This window comes from Stomoxys calcitrans, chromosome 5, assembly GCF_963082655.1.
Source record: "Stomoxys calcitrans chromosome 5, idStoCalc2.1, whole genome shotgun sequence".
NCBI classification, from domain to species: domain Eukaryota; kingdom Metazoa; phylum Arthropoda; class Insecta; order Diptera; family Muscidae; genus Stomoxys; species Stomoxys calcitrans.
The window spans coordinates 157,979,803-158,004,883 of record NC_081556.1 but is presented as its reverse complement, the minus strand read 5'-3'; the positions used below and the strand labels follow the sequence as shown (position 1 = coordinate 158,004,883).

Genomic DNA, 25,081 nt, shown 5'->3' with positions numbered 1-25,081 from the left:
AATAATCGATTATAAAATCGACTGGTGGATATTTTTTACACTGAAAAAATATTATGTTTTGTTGTGCTAAACGGTGACTTCCTCACTACACAATTATTATGTTAATTGTGTGCAGTTTTGTCAGATTAGAGGATTTTTCCCCAAACAGGAATTTTTTTTATGATTGGGGAAAATTTTTTCTCATTTGGGGTACGGGGATTTTGATAGGGAAAAGGTTAAAATTGGGAATTTTCTAGGGGAAATAACGTCAGCATAGCTTTAAAAATAGTTTTCTTAGGTATACGAATTTTTATTATGTTTAATGCTGGCCAATACCCCTTGATTAGAAGTGATTTAATAGAAAGCATATTCACCTACACTGATGTTTGCTGTAGAAACGTGTCCCCCGAGATGAGAAATTGAACATGAATATGATAGACATTAGGAGGCATTAGCCTTAGTCCATCGTACTGTAGCTGAAAATGTGTCCAACTATTTAAGGTCAACTAAGGTCACTACATCCAAAATACTAAGATAACTTTTTATACGCAGTACCTTCGGATGGGGGGTATACTTATCTAGTCATTCCGTTCGTAACACCTCGAAATATGTGTGTGGTGTGTATAATTATTGATGGTCTTGACATTCTAAGTCGATCTATTCATATCCGTCCATCCGTCCGTCTGTTGAAACCATGATAGTGGTCGAACGAATTAAGCTATTCCTTGAAATTTTGGGTCACTTGCAATTGGGTCATTTTTGTTCAGATTTCGATATAGCTCTCATATTAATTAATCTTTCGATTTGACTTCTAAACCTCTAGAAAATGCAATTTTTATTCGATTGGGCTGAATAACTCGTAGTGTTCTGTTACAATTTCTAACAATCATGTCAAGTATGGTCAAATAAACCGAATAAAACTTTCTCCCGATTTGACATCGTGAGCCCATGACATAATGGTAGTGTACTGTAAACAGCTGAGTACAATTTTTTCTCTCGAAGTGCACTATCTGGCAAAAAATGGCGCGATCTATTATACATACTCAAAATCAGAGTTGCCCTAATCACTGATTTTGACAGATAGTGCACTCAATATTTTGTTGTTGGGCAACTGCCACTACCTGTAAATTAATGTATCTTGGTTTCATTCATGAAATAATTACCAGGTAAGGTAACGTAAACAGCTGTGTACAATTTTTTCACGCGAATTGCACTATCTGTCAACGAGTTTTGGTTGCGTGTGTATTATAGTTAAGAACCATAACACACATAAACAAGGAAAGATGGCGCAAGCTAGTAACATACACAAAATCAGAGTTGGCCTAATCACTGATTTTGACAGATAGAGCACTCAATATTTTGTTGTCGGGCAACTGCCACTACCTGTAAATGAATATATCTTGATCCTTTTCATGTAAGCAATAGAAAAATGTAAAAGCAAATTTGCATTTGCATTAATTTTTCGCGAAGTAATGGTTCGTGAAGAAGGGTCCATGTACAAAACTTCTTAAATTGGGAAAATTACTTTAGCAAAAGAAGAATAAAATACATGTACCCAAATGATGCAAAACGGTTTAAAAATTTATACTTTATGCTAAGAATTGTAAAAAAAAAAAACAAAAAATTAAAGAACGTCAGTGTAGTAAAAGTTTATTATATTTCACAGTTATATATATAAATATATATACATATAGATTGTATATAAGTAAATATGTAATAACAACATTACACTAAAACTATTTGTAAAATAAAAATTATTGTTATAAGGAGTGTATTGAAACCTGTGGAAGAAAGCAATGATTTACTGGTATTCCTGGAAGCACAGCACTCTATGGCAAAATCTATTAACTTGGGATAGTAATCGTTCCAAAAATTGATTTTATGATTCTCGGCTACAGCCCTCACGTTGAAGTCCTCGTTAATGACTAAATATGACTGGTTGTTGACATTGTAGGCGTTCCACTTTATGTATACATTGGAAGCTGTTGGATTTGACGACTTGGCAAAGTTGGCCCACAAAGTCATAACAATTTCTGATATTTTCTTGTCTGTGGCATTCCATCGGTTTATGAACATGTTATTATTCATGTATGGGACTCCCCATATGAAAATTTGGTCGAAATATTTTGGAACGCCTATCCAACTGGGTATTGTGTAGAATTCGGTTTTTGGTCGCACATTAAAATAGTAGACATAAACGTCCTCATCAGTGCTGAGTTGATTGGCCAGAAGGAAGAGTGGCGCCAAATGCATTCTATCGGTGTGGAAACTAATGAAATTGTTCAAAACTGTTTCTTGGTTGACGTTCTCTTCATTTTTGTACATGAGATTAATGGAGTCCAGGACTATGGGGTAGTCGGTACACCACAAATCGCTTTGATTTGCCTTTTGGATATCACTCATCGCAACCTTGGAAGCAAAAGTTTCGAAATCTTCACTCGTCATCTGCGTTCCCTCACGCTCTTCATCATCTAAGATTTGTAAGACATCTTCCATATCTGTCATTCCCACCATAACAGGCACTTTGTTATAATTTCCATTTTTCAAAAGAACCACGGGGAAATCTTCGATAAATCCTTTGGAAGTGCTACTGAAACCCTTGTCGATTATCGGACCAAACTCGACGTCTGGCAGGTTGTCCATAAGCCTTTTGGCATCAAGCCTTTTCAAACATTGTATCAGCATTGTAGTGGGTTTACGGTTACAACCAAAAATATTAGAAATCAAATCTAATTCTGGACTAAAGGCCTCGAATGTTCTTACTGTCTCTTCGGTCAATGGATTCCCTGACATTAAAATAGCTTTGTGAAATCCGCCTCTAGACCATTCCCCCGAAGTTAAATGAAGTCCAGCACTAATGGCACCCGATGCTATGCCAATAATTGTCACTTTCTTGGCATCGCCACCGAAGTGAGCAATATTTTTTCGAATCCACAAAAGGGCAGCTGATTGATCCATAAGGCCAAAGTTTCCGGGCGCCTCACTATCTCCAGTTGAAAGAAATCCCATTATGCTTAGCCTGTAGGCCACAGTTACCACAATCACCTTTTGTTTAAAAACCATTTGAAAAGGATCAATGTCGGTAGGACTACCAGTAGAGAAATCACCACCGTGGAAATATACCATTACTGCGTATCCAGATAAGCCCGGCGACCCTGTGGTAACCAAAACAAAAAAAAAATTATTTAAAAAGTTAATGATAAATCAATTAGATCTGTGTTTTCTATTAAACAATACACATTTAACCTTATTAGGGCACAGTTTTATTGACATTATTTGCAAAATGTCAAACAACTGATGGATGGTCAAAATGAAAGTAAACGGACTTGCAAGAAAAATCTAAATATTAAACTCGTATTTGCGCTTCTTTCGTGTTTGGGTTTCTTACTTTTATGGTTACAAAATTATTTCATTCATCATGTACAACTTCTCAACAAAGAGGTGTCACTTTTCAGTGACACGCCGTTCGGACTCGGCATAAACCAGGAGGTCCCCTTATCATTGAGCTTAAATTTGAATCGGGCAGCACTCAATTGATATTGTGAGAAGTTAGTTTCCCTCTTATTTGTTCCATAAGACCATGTTGTCAGTTGGAGCAAATCTGGATTTGCGACGAGATTTCGTAAATCTCGTGTTTTGCAGCGAGTGTGAGCAAATCTACTTATTTGGGGGAGATTTGCAGTAAATCTCCTTCGAAATTCAAAAGCAACACTGCGTTTGTATTGAATCCCGCTTATTATCGTTAGTTTTGAGCAGCACTTTTTCCCAACATCTGGCAATTTTCTATTGAAATTCTAAAATTTTGTAATTAAATTTCGCTTCACCAATTTAATTGGTGGCCACAATATAGAGGCTGAACACAGTAACGCTGTCAAAAATATCCCTGTTGATAAATGCAAACGGGTTTAGGAGATTACCTCAAATCAAGTGGATTTGGACTCTAAACCACATAAACCTATTATCATTGAGCTTAAACTAGAATCGGATAGCACTCATTGACATGCGAAAAGTTTGCCCCCTGTTCCTTAATGGAATTTCGGGGGCAACTTTGGAGTTTGCTTACCACACTTGTCAACGCGACTTTTAATTCCTCTGATTTTTGCGTTTCTATCTCCAATTGATACGTTATTTCCAAATCCGTTAACAATCTTTGTCCAACAGCTCTTGCTTTCCTTATCTTATCTTATCCTTATCCAATATGCTTCAAATTTTGCATATGTCGTTTTGGTACGACTTCCAACAACTATTCCAAGATGGTCTAAATCGGTATATAACCTGATATAGCTGCCATATAAACTGAACTCCCAGTTTGACTTTTTGAGCCTCTGGAGGGCGCAATTATAACTCGATTTGCCGGAAATTTTGGTGGTAGTGTTTTTCTATTTGAAAATGTCATTCTAAGATCTTGACAAATGCAATACATGGTGGAGAGTATATAAGATTCGGCCCGCCGAACTTAGCACGCTTTTACTTGTTTATTTTACAATTATTGATTGGGAAAAATGTGAAAAGTATATAGTGTATCAATTACTTCAAAATTCGATTGACTAATGTCTAAACTGTTGACTAATATCCGGTAAATCTTTCGAATTTTGCTGCTTTTTCTTTCTAATTTTAAATTTATGGTCATGACCTCATAAAAAATGCATTATTACACGTCATACACCCGGTCGCTTCGCCGCTCCCGATTTTACACCCAATGTCAAGGTATAACTGTACGGTAATTTAAAGAGCTTTAGCCCAATCCGCAAAGAAAGTAAAATCTTGTAAGCTTTTGTGCCTAAATGTACTAATTTCCAAAAAAACTCTAGTCGCTGTCAAGGTGTAAATATATCTTCATTTTCTGAGCTCTAATTAAAGTAAAGTACCATTTTGAACGTTTTAATACCTGAATGTACACAAAAACTTCTGTATCTGTATCCCAAAATTTCAGGCTCTAGCTCAATTTATAAATACGTAAAAGTACCTAAAGTAGTACTAAATGTACCTTTTTCCGTTTTCTGTACGTCATTTTCTATTCTTTTGTTTAAGATGCGATTTGTGCCGTTGTGGACTAAGATAAATCATAATGTCCTATTTTATACTATATATTTTCTTAAGATACAATTTTAAGAAAACTCTTCTAGTGCCCAATATATACCCATTCTGTATCCCAAAATTGCAGGCTCAAGCTCAATCCAAAAGTACGTAATAGTGCCTAAAGTAGTACTAAATGTACCTTTTTCCGTAAGTCCTTTTCTATCCTTTTGTTTAAGTTAGGTTGAAAAGAGGGTCCAGATATTAATTCATCCCACTATAAACAAAACCTAAACCAATAATCGGCTTGTTGTGCGCTCTAAAAACTATAAGTAACCTTTATAAAGAAAATTTTAAGTTAATTTTAAATTTAACCTATATTGGTTCATGTCTGGTATTGTGTCTCCACCTAAGTGCCGGTATCTGTTGGACGCGAAAGCCAGGCAATGACAAAGGAAATGCTCTAACATCTCATCATCTTCCCCACATCTCCTACACATGCTTTCACTTGCCGCACCGATTTTACATAAGTGAGCTCGTAGTCATATGTGTCCCGTTATGATACAAATAGCTATACTGACCTTCTCCTTACTTCCTTTCTGTAATAGCCTCGTCTTCTCACGATCTGGATCCCCCCATAGGATTTTCGCCATCCTACCGACCGTTTCACTGTTCCACAATGTTGCATGCGCATTCGTCGCCCACTCCCTTAACTCGGACTGCGGCGACCCGAAAGGCTTCGGGTTTACCAAGTTTATTGACGGCAGTCCTCTTGCCTTCATCGCGAAATTGCCCGCCCTTTCATTTCCCCTTACTCCGTTATGGCCCGGCACCCAACGATGCGGATTTTGCTATCCTCAGAGAAGGCATTAGTCTCTTTCTTACACTGCAAGACTGTTCGTGACCTTACCATTGTGGTTGTTATTGCCATTATGGCAATTTTACTGTCGCGAAAGATGTTCACACTCGACGTCCTCGCGTTAGCGCCACACCACCTTACGCATTCCGTGATCGCCCGGATCTCCGCCTGCAGGACAGGCAGTTCTTAATGTATACCCCCAGGTCCACTCTGTCCTCTAGCTTTGATCCATCTGATAAAATTATTGATTGTAACATGATCTTCCAGATGGCAATACTAGGGTTCCGTCAATCCAAGACTGTGACGATGGCAGCAGTGCCTCGCACTCGACTTCAAGGTTCATCTCAGGTATCCGATCGAAAACCTCTTCCCTTCCTTCCAGGTTTACTATCTTCGTCTCCATTATACCGCGATGGTATGAGCTACTCCCATCTTGAATCTATTGAGGATGGATTGAGTTGCCATTTGTGCCATTGTGAACTAAGATAAATCATAATATCCTATTTTATACTATTTATTACTTTAAGGTACAAATTAAAAAAAAAAAAAAAACTCTTCTAGTGGCCAATATATACTGCCAAGGAGCAACTGTATCCTAATTGTAAGAGCTTTAGCCAACCCGTAAAGAAAGTACAAATTTGTAATATGTAGTAGCTTGATTAAGGCTTAACTGTATCCTAATTTTGAGAGCTATTGCTCAATCTGTAAAGGAAATTAAAATTTTGTACGTTTAAGTACCTAGATGTACGAATTAAAAAAAAAATCTAGTCTCCCCGTTTATAGTCCCAATGTATACTTGTATCGAAAATTTCAAGCCTCCAGCACGTTAAGAAAGTACCATTTTTAAGATTTAGAACCTAGATGTACGAACTTCAAAAAATATATCTAGTCTACCGGCTTTCACTCTCAATTTGTACTTGTATCGATTATTTCAGACCTCTGAAACAATCCATTAAGAAAGTGTAATTTTGTACGTTTTAGTACCTAAATGCACGAATTAAAAAAAATATATTCTTGCCGCTCGATATATTCTGTTAAGGAGTAACTGTATTCAAATTTTGAGAGCTATAGCTCAATCTGTAAAGAAAGTAAAATTTTGTACGTTTTAGTACCTAAATGTACAAATATCAAAAAAATCTCATAGTCGCCCGATGTATACTGCCAAAGTGTGCCTACATACCAAATTTCAGAGCTTTAGCAGCATTCGTAAAGAAAGTACGTTTTAGTACCTAAATGTTCGAATTCCAAAAAAGTCTCCTTCTCCCCCGATATATACTGTCCCTTGACAGAATCAGCATTTTGATTTTGGGAGCAGCGGCCCAATCTGTTAAGAAAGTACCTTAAAGTACGAATTTCAAAATTCTTCTAGTCGGCTAAAATATACTCTCAAGGTGTACCTGTATTCCAAAGCACCTAAATGAACGTTAAGCACCTAAATGAACGAATTAAAAAATTATTTCTGTCACCAAGTATATGTTGTCAACGTGTACCTATATTCCAATTTTGAGAGCTTTAGTTCAATCAATAAAGAAAGTACCATTGTGCACGTTTTAATACGACTTTCAAAAAATCCACTATGGTCCCGATATATACTGTCAAGGTGTGCCTGTATTCCATATTTAGGAGCTCCATCTCAATCCGTAAAGAAAGAACCATTTTCTACGCGTTAGTACCTAAATGTTTACTCTCAAAGTGTAGAGCTAGAGTTCTAGCTCAATACGTAAGGAAAGTATCTTTTTGTAAGTTTAAGTACCTAAATGTACGGGCTTCCCATTCGCTCGATATACACTGTCAATTTGTACTTTTATCCCAAACATAAGAGCTCTAACTCAATCGGTAAATAAGGTACCAAATACAGCATTATGGTATGTGTTCTTCCACTTTTGATAGGATTTGTTTCGGCATATCCATTGTTTTCGCGATTGTTTTTACCGAATTGCTTAATTCAAGCCATCGCCGTTTGCTATGGACGAACGTAAGCTATTTGCGTTTTGGTACCAAAATGTACGAGTTTAGAAAATCATTTAGTCGCCTATCATATATTTTCTAGTTGTACTTAAATGCCAAAATTCCGACCTCTAGCTTAATCCGCAAAGAAAGTACTAAATTACACAAGATTCGGTACTAAACGTACGTTTTCTGCCGTTTCTAGAATAACTCTCCACAGTTTTTCACCAAATCTTATTTTTTCGAGACATTCTTTATTTGATCTCCTAATCTTTTCCGTTACTTCTCTACAAACATTTCCTATTTGTCTGCGACCCAAAACTCACGTTCGTGTCAAGTTTCATGGTTTTAGTTTTAATCATTTGGGATGGGCGTTGATCAGTCATTCAGTCATGCCTCTCTCTCTCTTATATATATATAGATTTCGGTGACATTTGGAACAACTAATGTATTATGCGAATTATATTCCAGATAGGACTATGTTTAGACATACCTGATGCTGTGTCGACCGATCTGGCGAATAAACGTCTTGGGCAGATAAAATACTAATGTTCATCCAACTTCGACGAAAACTGTATAAGTAATAAATGCAAGGTTTTGAGTATCCCGGACAAATATAATTCGTGTTTACTTGGTTGATGGACATTCTTGATCAGTTTCCGGTACATAGTTTAAAAACTTACGGTGTTATTAGGAAAATACTTAAAATAGAGTGGGGTACAATTGAGATTATTTAATATTTTTTGTCTGTATTTCAAAAACGGTACACGATGGCGTGATCGAAGCAATTTCCACATTTTCCTTAGATCTTCTTAAAATCTTCCCTTTTGCAGGAATCACGTAAATATGTTCATTATTTTTAAAGTTATCTCCATAAAGCTGGTCAAATGTGAATTAGTTGTATGAGTGCATTAAATGAAAATCTATGTTCTCCTCCTGCTACTAAAAATTTACGTTTTGAAGTTCAAACATTTTTAATAGTTTCTTTTAAAGATTTTAAAATCTTCAATCTAGAGTTAATGTTGTTGATAGGATTAAATGTTTGGGGATAGTGGTTGATAAAGACCTCAATTTCGGTTGTCATATTGACTCTCTCTCTATTCTCGTGTTTATGGTATTTTGCGTCGGTTGTATTCGGCAGGTATTTATTTCCCTTCGTGGGTGAAAGTCAGACTTGCTCACGCTCTATTAATGCCTCAACTTTTATATGGCTTGGAGATAACGTCAGGAACGTTTGACTATAGTCTTCTAAAACTGAAACGGGTGATGAATACAGTAGCTAGGTTTGTATATAATGTACGTGTTCGTGACTACATTTCAGGCTGTGTCAAAACCTCTTTGGAAACTTCTTTTGACCGTTTTATTGATCTACAAAATATTTTATTCTTTTACAAAGTTATAAAAAGTGAAACACCGGTAACACTGCGTAGATACTTCAATTTTTCTCGCTTGCCCGGCATATTTTGGTCTGTTTTCGAAAGATCAATCTGTATTCGTGTGACCAGGTGTTGGAATGTATTGCCCGCCATGTTAAGAATCTTTTCACACTCGAATAATGTTTTTCGCTTAAAACTTTTTAACTTCTATTCTACAGATCAAACTTAGTGTTGTTGCTTGAATCTTTTTGTATTGCTAACATGGGACTTGTTGAAAAATCCAACAGTTTAAATTTTTGCATAATCTTGTTATGGCTGGGGAGCCAATTAAAATGAATTAGGCTAAGAATCTTACATCTCTATGTAACTGTGAAGTATTTAATATTTTAATGTTTATTTAGAAGTATATATCGTTGTAATGCGTTTTTTTTTTGGCCGAGGAGGCTTATGTATTACTATTAAAAAAATAAATAAATCAGCAGACAATGTGTGCTTTAGTAAATTTGAAGCGGATAGCTTAAATATTTTGACTGAAAAAATGGCATGGCTAGATCGACTTTGAATGCATATCGTGGGGATTTTTATGAACCAAATCGGTTTATGTTAAGTTACACATGTCTCATGTAAACCAGTGCGACGATTTACTTTTGTGATCCTTTAGAGGGTATAATTTTTTTCCAAATTGCCTAACATTTTGCATGTCCTGTTCTGTGATGACTTCTAATATTCTTACCACGCGTTGTTCAAATCGATCCTGGAGGGCTTATATGGCTGGCCTATTGTGCCTGCAGCATTGGGAAATGTGGCTTTTTCGCTGGGATTGGACTTATGGGAATTATATTTCTATATGTTGCAATAGGTATGATTAAACAAGCAAGCATATTAAAATCTAGCACCTTATTGACTTCATATTAAAGTCAAACGTTAATTTAGTACAAAAATGATAAAAACACCATAAAAAAAACAAATTGACAATGGTTTTTGATATCCACGCTGGAAATATTTGCTGCTGCAAAAATTGCCATTTTGGTATGTTATCATATTATTGCAACGTTCTTTCATTAGAAGACGACATACAAATTATTTCTCACTTTTTTTAATGGTTTTTGAATAATAAAGTAATGTTATTTCAGATTTAGTTCAATCATGTCTCGCTATTATGTTCTCGGTGCAAGTGTTCTTTTTTGGCATCGTTTTTTTTGTACTAACCGTCAGGTATGAAGATGTTCAAATATAAACACTCTTCGTCATAACCGTCACGAAAACTGGCACCCCCAGTAGTGGATGTCATGAGCAACTCTTGAATGGTGGCTGTTTGTTTGTCCATCTGTTTGTTATCTTTCAGACGTTGCCAACATTTTGGTCCGTACGACGTGGCATTGTAGACCATATTCCATTTGTTCACTTTTATTTCGACCGGAGGCGCGAATCTAGGAGCCCTGGCGTACTTAATTCCGAGATAGGCTTTAATGTTTTGAGTACGGAACATTTTCATGTACATCCCCACAATCACTCCCTGATTCGGCAGATGCACGGTTGGAGCCTCCAGGCAAGATATTATGTCAATATGTTGCACCACCAAGTGGGCGAGTAACAAGAGGAGAAACTTCATGGACAGCACTTTTGGAAGATGGGAAAGTTTCGAATTTGTTGTTGACATGTTCGGACTTAAGGAATAACTAAAGGAATGCAGTTCAGGCAAAAGTCGTTTAGTAAAAGCATTGCTCTCAATTCGTACGAGGGTGAATATAAAATTACTACCATTTTCGTTGTCATGGCGTTAATTGTCGTCGTTGCCAGGATATTCGTTTCGTGACACACAACCGATGATTATTTTTGGGCATGGGGGTGAATTTATTACTGGTTCTTCAATTGCGAATTATTATATTTTCGATGTCCTTGATTTGACGTGAATTTGGAGTAAACATGAACTGAAATCATGATGACTAAGACTTTAATAGAATGTGGCGCTCTCAAGGCGTCCGTTTTTGAAATTGAGGCTGCGTACACTCGCAGAATGTATTTCCATGCCGAACATTTTATGAAATGTTAGAAACCAAAGAACAGGGAGCAAAATTACTATTTGTTGTCCCATTATTCTACGGGTACTTTAAAAAGTATGTGCTTTCAGGGTCAATGCGCAGATGAAATACAAATTCTTTTTCTAAAGAAATAAATGTTCCTTTAGTTTAAACTGGCGAATATGCAAGGAAAAAAACTTGAAGAAATATTTTTCAAACTTTTCATATTTCACCACTCTTTTTAAATTTCGCTGAACTTTCTCTACAAATAAAGAACAATACGCAGTTAAACTGCGATTTCCGCTTCCATAAAAAATGCATATGATTGCTAAAAGAAGATGAACTGCAAGTGTTATAGTCTCGTAGACTATAAACTTTAAAACCACAATTCCATCGTCCATCTTGAAACAATTTTCTAAAACGCGATGTCCGACGAAAACATACATATATACTTCTTATTAATATAGGTCGTAGGTTCAACTCCTAAGCAGTTTTAGTTTTGATCCTATTTGTAAAATAATGCAAAAAAAAAAACAAACAAAAAGTGAAGTTCGGTGGAGCACTCAAAACAAAAAACAGCAAAAATGTTTGCTTTAGCAGCAGAAAGCCAACTGAAAGCGAAGAAGCAGTAATTTTTGCTAAAATAACAAAATATTTTCTGCTGTCTTTAGATGGTAAACATTTGAATATGGACTAAAAATATAATAAATGCATCATATATTCGTATTTTCATCTCATCTTTCAATGGTACGTATATCGCAAAATATTTTCTACAATTTGAGATTTTTTTTGCGATTTTGAATAACAGCAGACAAAATTACTATTAAAATCAGAGGCTTGTTTCTAAACTGCTTACTCAATCCAAAGTAGCATCTGTTTGCCAGCATTATTCATTCATTTATTTCAAAACTGGTATCATTCGTTTGGGTTACCGCGGTGCCGACGTAGAAAAAGTTGCTGACTATCTCAAACTTGTGGCCCAACTTTCTACATTTTCTTTATCTGATCCGTTGTGCAGGGCGTTTTGGGAGTTGATACCATCCATTTCGGCTGCAGTTACTTCTTCCGGTGGCCGACTTATGATATCGATGTCGTCGGCATAGGCGAGTAGCATTTGTTGTCTTGTGAGTAGTTTGACATATCTATTCACATCTGCCTCTCGTATAATCTTCTCCAGCAGGATATTAAAGATATCACATGATAGGCTGTCTCCTTGTCTGAAACCTCGTTTGGTATTAAATGGTTCAGAGAGATTCTTTCTTATTCCTACTGAGGAACGTGTATCACCAAGTGTCATTCTGCAGAGTCTTATTAATTTTGCAGGGATATCAAACTCAGACATGGCTTGAAATACTTTTCAACGTATAGGGGTATTGAAAGCGGCTTTGTAGTCAACAAGGAGAAGGACAAATCAGCACTTTTTTCCTTCTCGGGTATTTTCCAGGATTCGGCGCAGTGTGAATATCCGCATTGATAGGGTCCAATTATCTCATTGACTTTAGGTTTCAACCTTTCACTCAGACACAGCACGCTCGAGATATTGTATGCGATGGGGAGGATACTTGTTTCTCTGTAGTTGGCACATTCCGTCTTGTCTCCTTTATTGTGTACGTGACATAGTATGCTGAGGTTCCAATCGTCGGGTATGAGTTCTTCTAGCCAGATTGCGCAGACAAGCTGATGCATACGCCTTATCAGCGTAGCGCCTCCGGTATTAAATAGTTCACCGGGTAACCCGTCGGCTCCTGCTGCCTTGTTGTTCAGTCGGGTCACTGCTACTTGGACCTCATACTGAGGTAAACATTCTATACCATCATCAGGGGTTGGTTCTGCGATATCCTCTTTGCCGCCATCGTCGGAAACTAGCAGTTGGGTAAAATGTTATTTCCATATCCTCAGCATGCTATCTGTGTCAGTCACCAGATTCCGTTCTTTGTCTCTGCAGTAGGATGTGCCTGCACCAAAGCCATCGGTTTGATGGTTAATTCTTTGGTTAAATTTCCGGACTTCATTCTGTACATCTCTATTCGATCACACTCACGTCTTTCCATTTCCTTTTTCTTTCTGCGGAATAGAGGTTTCTCCTCTCTCCTTTTCTTCCTATACCTCTCCTTCATCTGGCGCGTTACTACTGATTACATGGTTGCTCTGTATACATACAGAGGAATCCATGGTACGACACTCTTGGTTGTACCATGGATTCCTTGAGGGAGACTTCCGGAACCCAAGTACGGATTTCACGATATTTTCCATGGAGTGATCAATGGTTTGGCATTGCGCCATTGTATCATCAGAACAAGGAGTGCTTTCATTAAACAGTTGGGTCAGTCGAGTGGAGTAATCTTTTCAATGTCCAGCTTCTTGCAGTGTCAGATCGTACTTTCCTCTCCATGCTCAAACGGTTGCGAGCCTCTATATTCGTTCCACGGATCGATCGTACATCTACAATACTGGATGAATGCCTTCCATCTATCACAACGTGATTGATTTGGTTCCTCGTGTTTTGAACTGGTGACAGTCATGTGGCCTTGTGAATATTTATACTTTGAAATATGGTGCTCCTAACTACAATGTTTTTTGCCCCGGCGCAATCTATCAGCCTTAACCCATTATCGAACGTTAACTCGCGGAGGCTAAACTTTCCGACTGTTGGATTAAAGATGTTTTCCTTCCCAGAACGATTTTAATGCGAAGATAGCCGCTCGTAGAAAATATCCTTGATCTGCTCGTCCTTGTTTTCCGTGAAGAATTTGGCTTTTATGCGGATTGTGGCTAGTCTCTCATCCACCAGAGTAAAGCTTAAGACAATGTGCTTCAATCCCCGATTAACAACAAATCCATAGCCAAATTCACGTCTCGTGTGATGGCAGATATAGTAAAGTTCGTCATCGTTTGGTGTTGTTGTGACGCCATTCGCGGTCCATCGCACTTTCTGTAAGGCGGTAATATCTGTCTTGTACTTCTTCAATACATCCGCCAGTGCCTAAACTACACCTTCTCTATAAAGAGTGCGGACATTCCAGGTGCAGATCCGCAAATTATGGTCCTTTTTTCATTTGAGTGGGTCGTCAACATTAGGGGCGTCTATTTTTACTATTCTTTTGTTTCTCAGAGTGATTCTAATAGTTTTCCGGGGGCTGGTTACTAGCCCAGCGCCGGGGTTATATGCTTGTGAAATTGAAAGATGTGATGGAATATCAAAATGTTTCGAATATATATGAAATTTTTAAGCATTTTTTAACGGTTTATCATTTGGAAACAGCAGCAAATGTCTAATGTTTTAGCAAAAAATTACAGCAGTCCCAATTTCAGCTGACTTCCCGAGGAGAAGACCTTTAACGCTGGAATCAGTCGATTGTCACAGAAAGAAAGGTGCTGCATGTGATGACCATTACTTTGAATATTAAATGTATATCTAAATGGTTTCAAACATACTTCCATAGTTTCTCTGAGTGTACCTAAAATGTAGTCGTTCATGTATGCGATTGTACGTGCACACGTAGAACATTTACATATTTACATATCGTCACCTGTTTGAAAGCAGGTAAACACATTTAATCTGGCATATGGCGAAAATGGTTTTATCGATTTTTTATATCACATTCAAGGATTTGAAAAGGCTGAATTAAGGATTCTCTGGGCGGACATTGCACTGTAACAAGACTCTTTTCGTGCCGCGTAAGCTATAATCATTTATCGACTTTTTGTTCATTTCGTAGCTAATTTTTTCTGCCAAAATTAGGCGTTAATTGCATGGACCTCAACCAAACCGACGTAGTTTTCTTGATGGTTTTATTTGCCATCAATCAAATGTTATATTCGAAAAAATCACCGCTTATAATAAAACGTTAAGAGGAGTAGGTGTTAGATTTGAATTTTTGTAGTGAAAATATCATTAAATCTAGAATAAATGCTAGAATTAAACCCGTAAATGCGAAAAGAAGTCAAAGTCAACACTGGGTTAACATTCCCATCGTGAAACGAATATTTAAATAGCGGCAAACGAAATATATTTGGAAAAATTCAATTTTTTTGTAAACTTGAAAGATAAGCCCTAGACTACAATCTGCAAGGAAGCAAACGAAGAAGATGCTCGTCATTAATGAGGAGACGAAAACTAGAAATCGAAGACGATATGGGTATTTGAAGTTTAAATAGTTTAGAATATCACGCACAAAATAGAGATAAGATAGTTAGAATCCAATGCTACTACCAAATGCTCCGCAAAGGACTAAAAGAAATCAATATATATATATATATATATATATATATATAAATATATATATATATATATATATATATATATATATATATATATATATATATATATATATATATATATATATATATTTATATATATATATATACATATATATATATATATATATACTTTATTATTGAATCCTATTTTTATAGGATTATAACGTGGTAAAATTGTTTGGGCATTTCTTGATCTATTACTATGAACGAAGATTTGGCAGTCCCAACAAATTTTCGAGATACCGAGGTGACCAACTTTATCGGCCTGCCAAAGGCCCCCCGACAACCAAGGACCTTGAAATTTTACACACGATCTCGCTAACACCTCAGCCGTAACCATTCAAAGAGATCTCCCTGCTAGTGAACTGCACAAGACTACGCCTCAAAGCAATTAATCGTTTGGCAATATTACCGTGACCAAATGGTGAGTGTAAAAAAACACAAATGAATGCCGCGTTAAGTGTGATGCACACGAAGCGATCGAGCTAGTGTGTGTGCATTGTTTATACCCTACACCACCACTGTGGTACAGGGTATCCTAAGTTTGTGCATTGGTTTGCAACGCTTAGAAGGAGAAGAGCTAGACCCATTGTAAAGTATACCGATCGGCTTAGAATCACTTCCTGATTGGATTTAGCTATATCCGTCTGTCTGTCCATGTATTCTTATGATCAGGACGCATTTATACTCCGATTATCATATATCTTTCATACGATTAAAGGCTGTAGAAGCCACAATTTTGGTCCAATCTTTACCAAATTTGGCACGAAGTGTTTTATTTGTCGCCTACTTATGTGTGCAAAATCGATGCATGAAAATCGATTCAGATTTAGAAATAGCTCCCATATATTTCTTTCATCCGATATCGCCTATTAAGGCTATAGCAGCCACAATTTTGGTCCAATCTTTACCAAATTTGGCACGAAGTGTTTTATTTGACGCCTACATATGTGTACAAAATCTATGCATGAAAATCGATTCAGGTTTGTAAATAGCTCCCATATTTATCTTTCATCCGATATGGCGTTTTAAGGCTGTAGAAGCCACAATTTTGGTCTGATCTTTACAAAATTTAGCGTGAGGTGTTTTGTTTGACGTCTACACATGTGCACAAAATTTCGTCAAATTCGGTCCAGATTTAGTTATAGCACCCATATATTATCTTTCATCCGATATGGAGTTTTAAGGCTGTAATAGCCACAATTTTGGTCCTATCTCTAAAAAACGAAGCACAACGTGTTTTATATGGCGTCCTAATATCTGTGCGAAATTTCATGAAAATCGTACCAGATTTTGATATAGCTCCCATAGAATCCACAATTTTGGTCCGATCTTTACAAAATTTAGCATGAGTTTTATTTGGTGTCCCAATACATGCAGAAAATTTCAATAAAATCGGTCCTGATTTTGGTAAAGCTCCCATATATATATTTCATCTGATATGGACTTTTAAGATCAAATTTCTACAATATTGGGTCTGAAATATTATATTTGATGTCCTAGATTTAGATATTGCTCCCATATATATCTTTTACCCGATAAGACTTTTTATGGCTGTAGATATCCACAATTTTCGTTATATCCTAAGATAATCGTACAAGGCTTTGTTCGATATTTCAAGAGGTGTGCAAAATTAAAGTCTGACTAGACTTGGAAATGAGTTCTATATATTAAAAATAGTACTAGGTGCTGTAGGGTATTATGTAGTCGGCACCCCCCGACTTTTGCCTTTCGTCACTGGTTTGATTTTTGCAATCACACTGAAGTCACTGTTGCTATCGTACACAAATGCAAATGCAAAAATGCAAATTTTTCCTTTGAACATTCCACTAAGGAACAGGTGCAAACTTCTCACATATCAATGAGTGCAGTTCGATTCAAGTTTAAGCTCAATGATAAGGGGCCTCCTTTTTTTATAGCCGAGTCCGAACGGCGTGCCGCAGTGCGACACCTCTTTGGAGAGAAGTTGTACATGGCATAGTACCTCATAAATGTTGCCAGCATTAGGAGGGGAAAACCAAAATGAAAATTTTTTCTGATGGTCTCGCCAGGATTCGAGCCCAGGCGTTCAGCGTCAAAGGCGGACATGCTAACCTCTGTGCTACAGTGGCCTTCACACACCACACTCAACGACAACAAACACCAAGCCTTAAGCAAAATGCAACAAGACTTAAACAAAAGGCAACAAGCCTCAACCAAATGATGTTGCTGGAGTTGCAGCAACTCACTATGTTTTGGCGCACCCATAGTTTTTAACGAAAATTCATACCGAGTAAACGTTTAGTCTGATCGATACGATATGCTGTAGACATTTGAAGAGGAGGACATAAGCTATCAGCAAGTCCGCATTTGTTGTTGACTCCCTTAGTCAACACAGGGTGAGATATAGGGTGTTGGAAATTAAGCACATTTCATCTTGCTTCTGGAGGATATAAATCTAAATGATTTTTTTGCAAAATAAATTAATGGAAAGAACAGAACTGAAAACAAAACTAACTTAACTATACTTGTTGAGACCGTAAAGCCACAATTTTTGTCCGAGTTTGCTTAAATTCGGTGTGTAAAGAATGTTTACACCCTCCATTACCAAAACCAAATCTTTGATAGGTTCATATATAAATATATCTTATATATAAAAATCAAATTTTATTTGTATGTTTGTTTTTTCCGTACAGACTCAAAAACTGGCCCGGAAGGAACAATAAGAAATATAATTTTTGATGTCGGAAGGGGGTGGATTCTTCAGTGGTGGTTATCCCCTCCTAATGCTGGTAACATTTGTTAGGTACTATGCCATGTAAAAACTTCTCCCCAAAGATGTGTCGTACTACAGCATGCCGTTCTGAGTCGGATATAAAAAAGATTCCTTATCATTGAGCGTAAACTTGGATCGGACAGCATCTTTGATATATGAGAAGTTTGCCCTTTTTTCCAATTTTTTTCTTTCATATTCAGTGATGCCAGTATTTTGCCGATACTTTCCCCAAAAATTCGAACCCTTTGTTCAAATCTGGTCAAAAATATAGCTCCATTTCGGTCGGTTGGTCGGCCGAGATCAGACTCCACACACGTGGTCCAAAATGATAATAAAATCAATTTGTACACTACACCCAAATATATTTTATTTGGGTTCCATACCATCTCGTTCGGCATGTGTGTTTTGGGATTGGGCGGACTCAACGTATCGTGCGCTAAATTTATGGATCAGTTTTATACTTTTCGAAATTCTACAATGTCTTGCGTTTGGGATTTATCCATTCTATATGTAAACAGCCGGCATTTTTCTGCATTACACTATTTCAACGCAAAAATTTTTCCAATAAATTTGTTTTACTTTACAATTATAATAAAAAAAATAAATTATATGTAGAGATAAAAACCACGCTTCTAGTTTTCTCGTCACGTCACTTGTATTTGTATGTGATACAAGCTAGACATATATTTGACTCATTCGCACTTCTTTTTGCGATGCATATGTGAGAAAGGGAACACAGTATAATAATATAAAAATATGTTCAGCGCATACCTTCATTGCCAATCACTTGCAGTGATACAAAAAATATCGAATTTCTATGTCAAAAATAATTAAAACAATTAACCCCTTTGTTGAAAAGATTTTTGTAAGTCAATACCATGTTTAATCTGGCAAATTCAGGTCTAAATTTTTTCTGGATATATAATCACATTTTTAAGATTTCTCGCCTGAGAAATTAATTAATGTGTACCACACTTACCTTGTCCTCCTCTTCCCCCATATAAACCAATTGACATCTTGACGCCCCAGAAACGTAAATTTTGACGAATTTTAGACTCAATAGTTTCCATAAAAAACGTAGCTCAAATACATAGTGATCTCCCGATATGTCTTCCGGAGTTCTTTGAGTTCTTATTGTTTCAATATAATCTTTAGATAAACTGGATATATTTATTTGAGTTTTAGGTTCGCCGAATTATACTACTTATAGTAATTATTTAGACGAATTTTAACACCCACATTAAGGTTAACCCAAAACACGAACGTGATTGAGTTTATATATATAAACGAGTCCTAACATCTCAATAGAAATTCGAGATATATAATTTTCCATATATGGATTTCAACATTGAAGTCCATTTTCATGTTCTTGGTGTGATCTCAGGTGTCTATGCTTTTCCCAGCCTTGAACTGGTTGTGAAGTCATTCCACTAACGCCCCAACTGTATGGTGCATTAATTGAAAGGTCAAGCATCTTCAAGTGCTTTTTCAAACGAATTATTTAATTATAAGTAAATCAAAATTGATAAAATGTTTCGAATTCAATTCTTTGGAACGGATCCAATACCGTTGTTTTATTTAAGTTATTTTTTGTAAGTACTCGTAACTGTTCCTGAAAAGCCAAATAGGATAAACAGCATTTTTCAAATATGAAAAATAAAGAATGGTCAATCTAGCAATTGTGCAATTTGATTTTTGGAACACCAACCGAGAAGCCGGCGACTACATTGACTGACTTTCAATCTCGCCATGTCATGAATTAACAGTAGCAAAATATCATGTCTTGGGCATGGATATCTTACGCGAATTCTATATACGGTTGAGCTCTGCAAAAAAAGGTTGCATGAAAGTAAAAAAAAACGACCATTTTCAGATACATGCGAAAACGACGTAGTTTTTAAAGAAACTATTTGTAATATATGTTAAAACATTCCACATCTAACGTATTAAGGCACTAAAAACATCTTAAAAATCCTATATTAAAAAAAAGGGAACTACAATATATGAAGTTTGTATAATGCCTTTCAATCATTACAGTCGAACCTCCATTTGAAGCCATTATAAAGCAGGTAAATAAGTATCGTTGGGAGTTTTCTGTTATTTTGTTTAATTATTTTCAGTCAACAGTATTGACACATGAATGCAACAGTTGTAGTGAGAGAGCTACAGCAATGTATGGCACTATGGTCATTTCGTCATGGCAACATATGACAAACCGTTTGGTTTTAACGGCATGATGAAGCGTTTAGCAAATCTATTACAAACATTTTTTTCGTTGGGTGGTTTCAATAGACAAGAATGTGCCCCTTATTATTTAGAAAAATCATATAGCCCATCTAGAGGTGTTGAAACTTTGTCGTGTACCAGCCCATCCAAACTTTGTATATGGAGTTAAGATATAGCGTTGTTTACTTATTTTAAATTGCTTTTTATACCCACCACCGAAGGATGGGGGGATTTTCATTTTGTCATACCGTTTGCAACACATCGAAATATCCTTTCCGACCCTATAAAGTATATATATTCTTGATCACCGTAAAAATCTGTCTGTCCGTCTTTCTGTTGAAATCACGCTACAGTCATAAAAAAAAGAGATATTAAGCTGAAACTTTGCACATATTCTTTTTTTGTCCATAAGCAGGTTAAGTTCGAAGATGGGCTATATCGGACTATGTCTTGATATAGCCCCCATATAGACCGATCCCCCGATTTAGGGTCTAAGGCCCATAAAAGCCACATTTATTATCCGATTTTGCTGAAATATGGGACAGTGAGTTGTGTTAGGCCCTTCGACATCCTTCTTCAATTTGGCTCAGATCGGTCCAGATTTGGATATAGCTGACATCTAGACCGATCCACCGATTTAGAGCCTTAGGCCCATAAAAGCCACATTTATTATCCGATTTTGCTGTCATTTGAAACAGTAAGTTAAGTTAAGCCCCTCGACATACTTCTGCAATATGGCACAGATCGGTCCAGATTTGGATATAGCCGATTTCGCCAAAATTTGGGACATTTTTCTGAAACTTTGCCCAGATCGGTACAGATTTGAATATAGCTGCTAAATAGACCGATATCTCGATTTGAAGTCTTGGTCCCATAAAAAGCGCATTTATAATCCGATTTCACTGAAATTTGACACATTGACTTGTGTTAAGCTTTTCGACATCTAAGTCGTATATGGTTCAGATCGGTTTATTTTTAGATATAGCTACAAAAAGATCAATATTTTGGTCTATATAATTGAACAATGACTTGTACCTATTAGTGTTTGGCCCAAATCGGAACATATTTCGATATAGCTGCTATAGGGCATAAGGTATGCATTTTTCACCGGAGTTTGACGAAAGGTGGTTTATATATGTAACCGAGGTGGTGGGTATCCAAAGTTCGGCCCGGCTGAACTTAACGCCTTTTTACTTGTTTCAGCTAAAAACATTTTTGTAGTAAAATTAAAACTGCTTTTATTTTTATTCGGCTCTATGTTTCTTTGCTTTTTACATAGTGATGTATGCATTACAAGTTTAAAAAACTTAAAATCCATATTCACTTTAAAGTTTAGAAATTTCGCAAACTGACTACTCTCACTTTCTTTTGCAGCTACATACATTCATCAATCGTGTTTAATCGGCTATCGCATTTTAGCCAATCGTTTACTTTTTTAAGTTTTTGTATCTCATTAGATTACACTTACCAACAAAAAAAAAAAAAAAAAAAAAAAAATTACATGAATCTCTGTTGTAGTAACTTATGATGTCTAGGTTTCTTTTAATCCATTTTCATCTTCGCTTGAAAATCTTTTGACACTATCAACTATTCTTCAGAATAACGCGGAGGGAATTCTTTGCACACGCACAACCCGTGCTGCAATTGAGTTTGCCTTCATTACTTCTAACATCAAGAATTATTGATTTCTGGCGATTTTCACCTTGGTGAAACCAACAACCACCAAAAACATTTGTAACACACAAATAAATAAAAAAAATATTATGGTTCAGTTCGGATTTAGATATATTGTAGCTGCAATATAGACCGTTCTGCCAATTAATTACCCGATTTTGCTGAAATTTTAAATAGTGGATAGTTTTAAGCCTCCCCACATCCGACCCAAATATGGTTCAAATCGAACGATATTTAGATATAGCTACCTTAAGACCGATCTGCCGGCACAGTGTCCCGTAAAAGACGTATTTATTATCCGATTTCGCTGGAATTCGACACAGTGACCATTCGACCATAATATGATCCAGATCAGACTATATTTAGATGTAACTGCCATATACATATGTAGATCGATCTTCTTTAGGGTCTTCATTCCATAAAAAGCAGATTTATTGCCTGATTTCGCAGAAACTGTGACTTGTGTAAAAGTTATCGGCACCTGAATCAAATATGATCCAGACCAACCCCTATTTAGATATGGCAGTGGAGTTATAATTGAATAAGTGATTAATATATCCATGTTGGTGGGTATTCAAAGTTGAACACGTTTTAGCTGGTTTGTTTTTGCTGTTGCTTTTTTATTACCTACACCACCACTGTGGTATAGGGTATTATAAGTTTGTGCATTTGTTTGCAATGCTAATATGGGGAAGAGCTAGACCCATTGATAAGTATATTGTTCGACTCAGAATCACTTTCTAATTCGATTTAGCCATGTCCGTCTGTTCGTCTGAGAGTCCATGTATTCTTGTAATCAAAGTGCAGGTCGTATTTGTAGCCCAATCATCATGAAATTTTGCACATATCATTTTTTTTTTTTGATTTTGGTAAAAATGAGTTCAGATTTAGATATAGCTGTATCGTGCGATTTGCACTCAAATGGTCGTAGGAGCAACAATTTTCAAAATCGAAAATTGTCAAAGTGTGTATTACTGTGAAAATGGTAAAGATAGCTCAATTTTTTTTTCAAAATTGTGGTAGCTATTTGGTGCAGGAACTGACACATCGGCGATGACATTTGATCAAAAAGTCAGAGCTGAATTTTACACTGATTGCCAACACAGTGCAAATGTCTTTTGGAAGTTGTATTTATGGCTTCGAATGGTATACAACGGCAACGGCTCTTGCTGCTGCTCCGTGTGCTCAGGTTCACATTAACGACGAAAAGTACCCAAGAATAGAGCCGCCTTGAAAAATTCTAGCGAAAAAATTTCTTAAAATTCTTAGCAGTGAGATTTCTGGAATAATTTTTAATGTCTTGTTGCTTTTGATGGTTTCATAAAAAAAAACAAATTTATGACAGGTTCTATTTTATGCCAAAATCGTTAAATCCAGCTTCCTTCGCTAAATGGTCATAAAATATTAAGAAAATGATTTTTTTGTTGTAGAGGCTTAGGAATTAAAAAGATTTTTTTTCAAAAATTTCAAAACAATCTTCTAGTCATCCATTACATACTGCCAAGATGTACTTGTATCTCTAATATCACAGATAGAGCTTAGTCTTTAAATAAAGTTCCACTATGTATGTTTTAGTACCAAAATGAACTAATATCTAAAAAATCTTCTAGTCGCTCGGTACATAGTGCCTAGATAGACTAAAACGTAAAAGTATGAAATGGTACCAAATACGGTAAGGTACTTCTTCCGTTTTCATTACTGTTTCTACCCATTGCTATATCTACCCTTTTTATTTCACATATTTCGTACCATTTTTTGGTACTTTTTGTTTCTAATTGTCCAAAAACTCTTTTGGCGTACCAATTTAGGTTGCCATAGTGTCTCAAATTCCAAAACTCAAAGCTCTAGCTCAATTAACGAACAAGGTACCAAAAAGGACCAATTGCGATACTAACCGTACCATTTTTTCCACTTCCAGTACTATTTTACGAAACTTTTGTAAGCAAATCTTATTTTTTAGAGACGATCTTTAATTAGAGCCCAAAATCATATTTCTAGCGCCATGCGTTCACGCTGGGTAAAAAGTCACTATTTCGTACTTTTTCGTACCTAAACGTACGAATATCACAAAACCCCGTCTTATCGCGGGTCTTGGGTTGTAAGCCCAAGACCCACATTCGTGCAAAATTTCATGACTCTAGCTTTAGCCACTTGGGTTGGAAAATAATTAATAAAATTTTAAAATTTAAAATTTTTTTATACAAATTTTGTCTTTAGAAGAAATTTAAAGAAATTTTGTTTTAATACAATTTAATACAATTTCGAGAGGGGTCCGGCTCGTGTTGTCATAAATCATTAAAATTTTATTAGATAAAATTTGTTTTGTTACTGATGTGCAAGATTTCATTAAAATCGGTTCAGATTAAGATATAGCTACCATATATATGTTTCGTCCGATATTAACTTAAATGGCCGTAGAAGCTTAAATTTTCAACCGACCTGCACAAAATTTGACATGGATTGTTTTTTTACTAATCCTAACATATCAGATTTGGATATAGCTCCCATATATATGGACTTTGATCTGCGACCCTTTAAATTATATACAGATGTTCTTAATTATCTTGACATTCGACGTCGATTGAGCAGTGTCCGTCGCTCACATTAGCATTTGATGGAATGAAGTCATCTGCTTTATATTTTGTAGGTCGTTGGGGATTGCAAATAGGAAATTAACATTTGGATGTAAATAGCTTATTAAGCCCCTAGAAGCTCCATTTGCTGAAAACATTAAAATATTGTAATATAGTGTTACAAGTTGTATCTATATGTATAAACTATAGATGCATGTACAATTTTAATAAGTCTGCATGAACAATATCGCCGGCCTCTGGATGTTTTCTCAAATGTGGTGAAAATGCATGCTACCGTTACGCTTCAGCAACATCCAACTCATCTGTAGGCATTTGAACAAATGAAATTATTCTTTATCAAGTTTAGTCTAAGAGCTGCATACGACAAAGCACAA

The 25,081-nt window shown here is 36.2% G+C and overlaps 1 protein-coding gene across 1 annotated transcript; it reads right to left on the bottom strand.

Moving 5' to 3' along the window:
• Positions 1 to 1,603: 1,603 nt before the first annotated feature.
• Positions 1,604 to 10,898, bottom strand: LOC106093373 (carboxylesterase 5A). Its single transcript, XM_013260426.2, has 2 exons — positions 10,387 to 10,898; positions 1,604 to 3,134 (listed from the first exon to the last, which is right to left on the bottom strand). Exons 1-2 carry the CDS (start codon positions 10,835 to 10,837, stop codon positions 1,705 to 1,707), a joined length of 1,881 nt encoding a protein of 626 aa, XP_013115880.2. The 5' UTR covers positions 10,838 to 10,898; the 3' UTR covers positions 1,604 to 1,704.
• Positions 10,899 to 25,081: the final 14,183 nt, after the last annotated feature.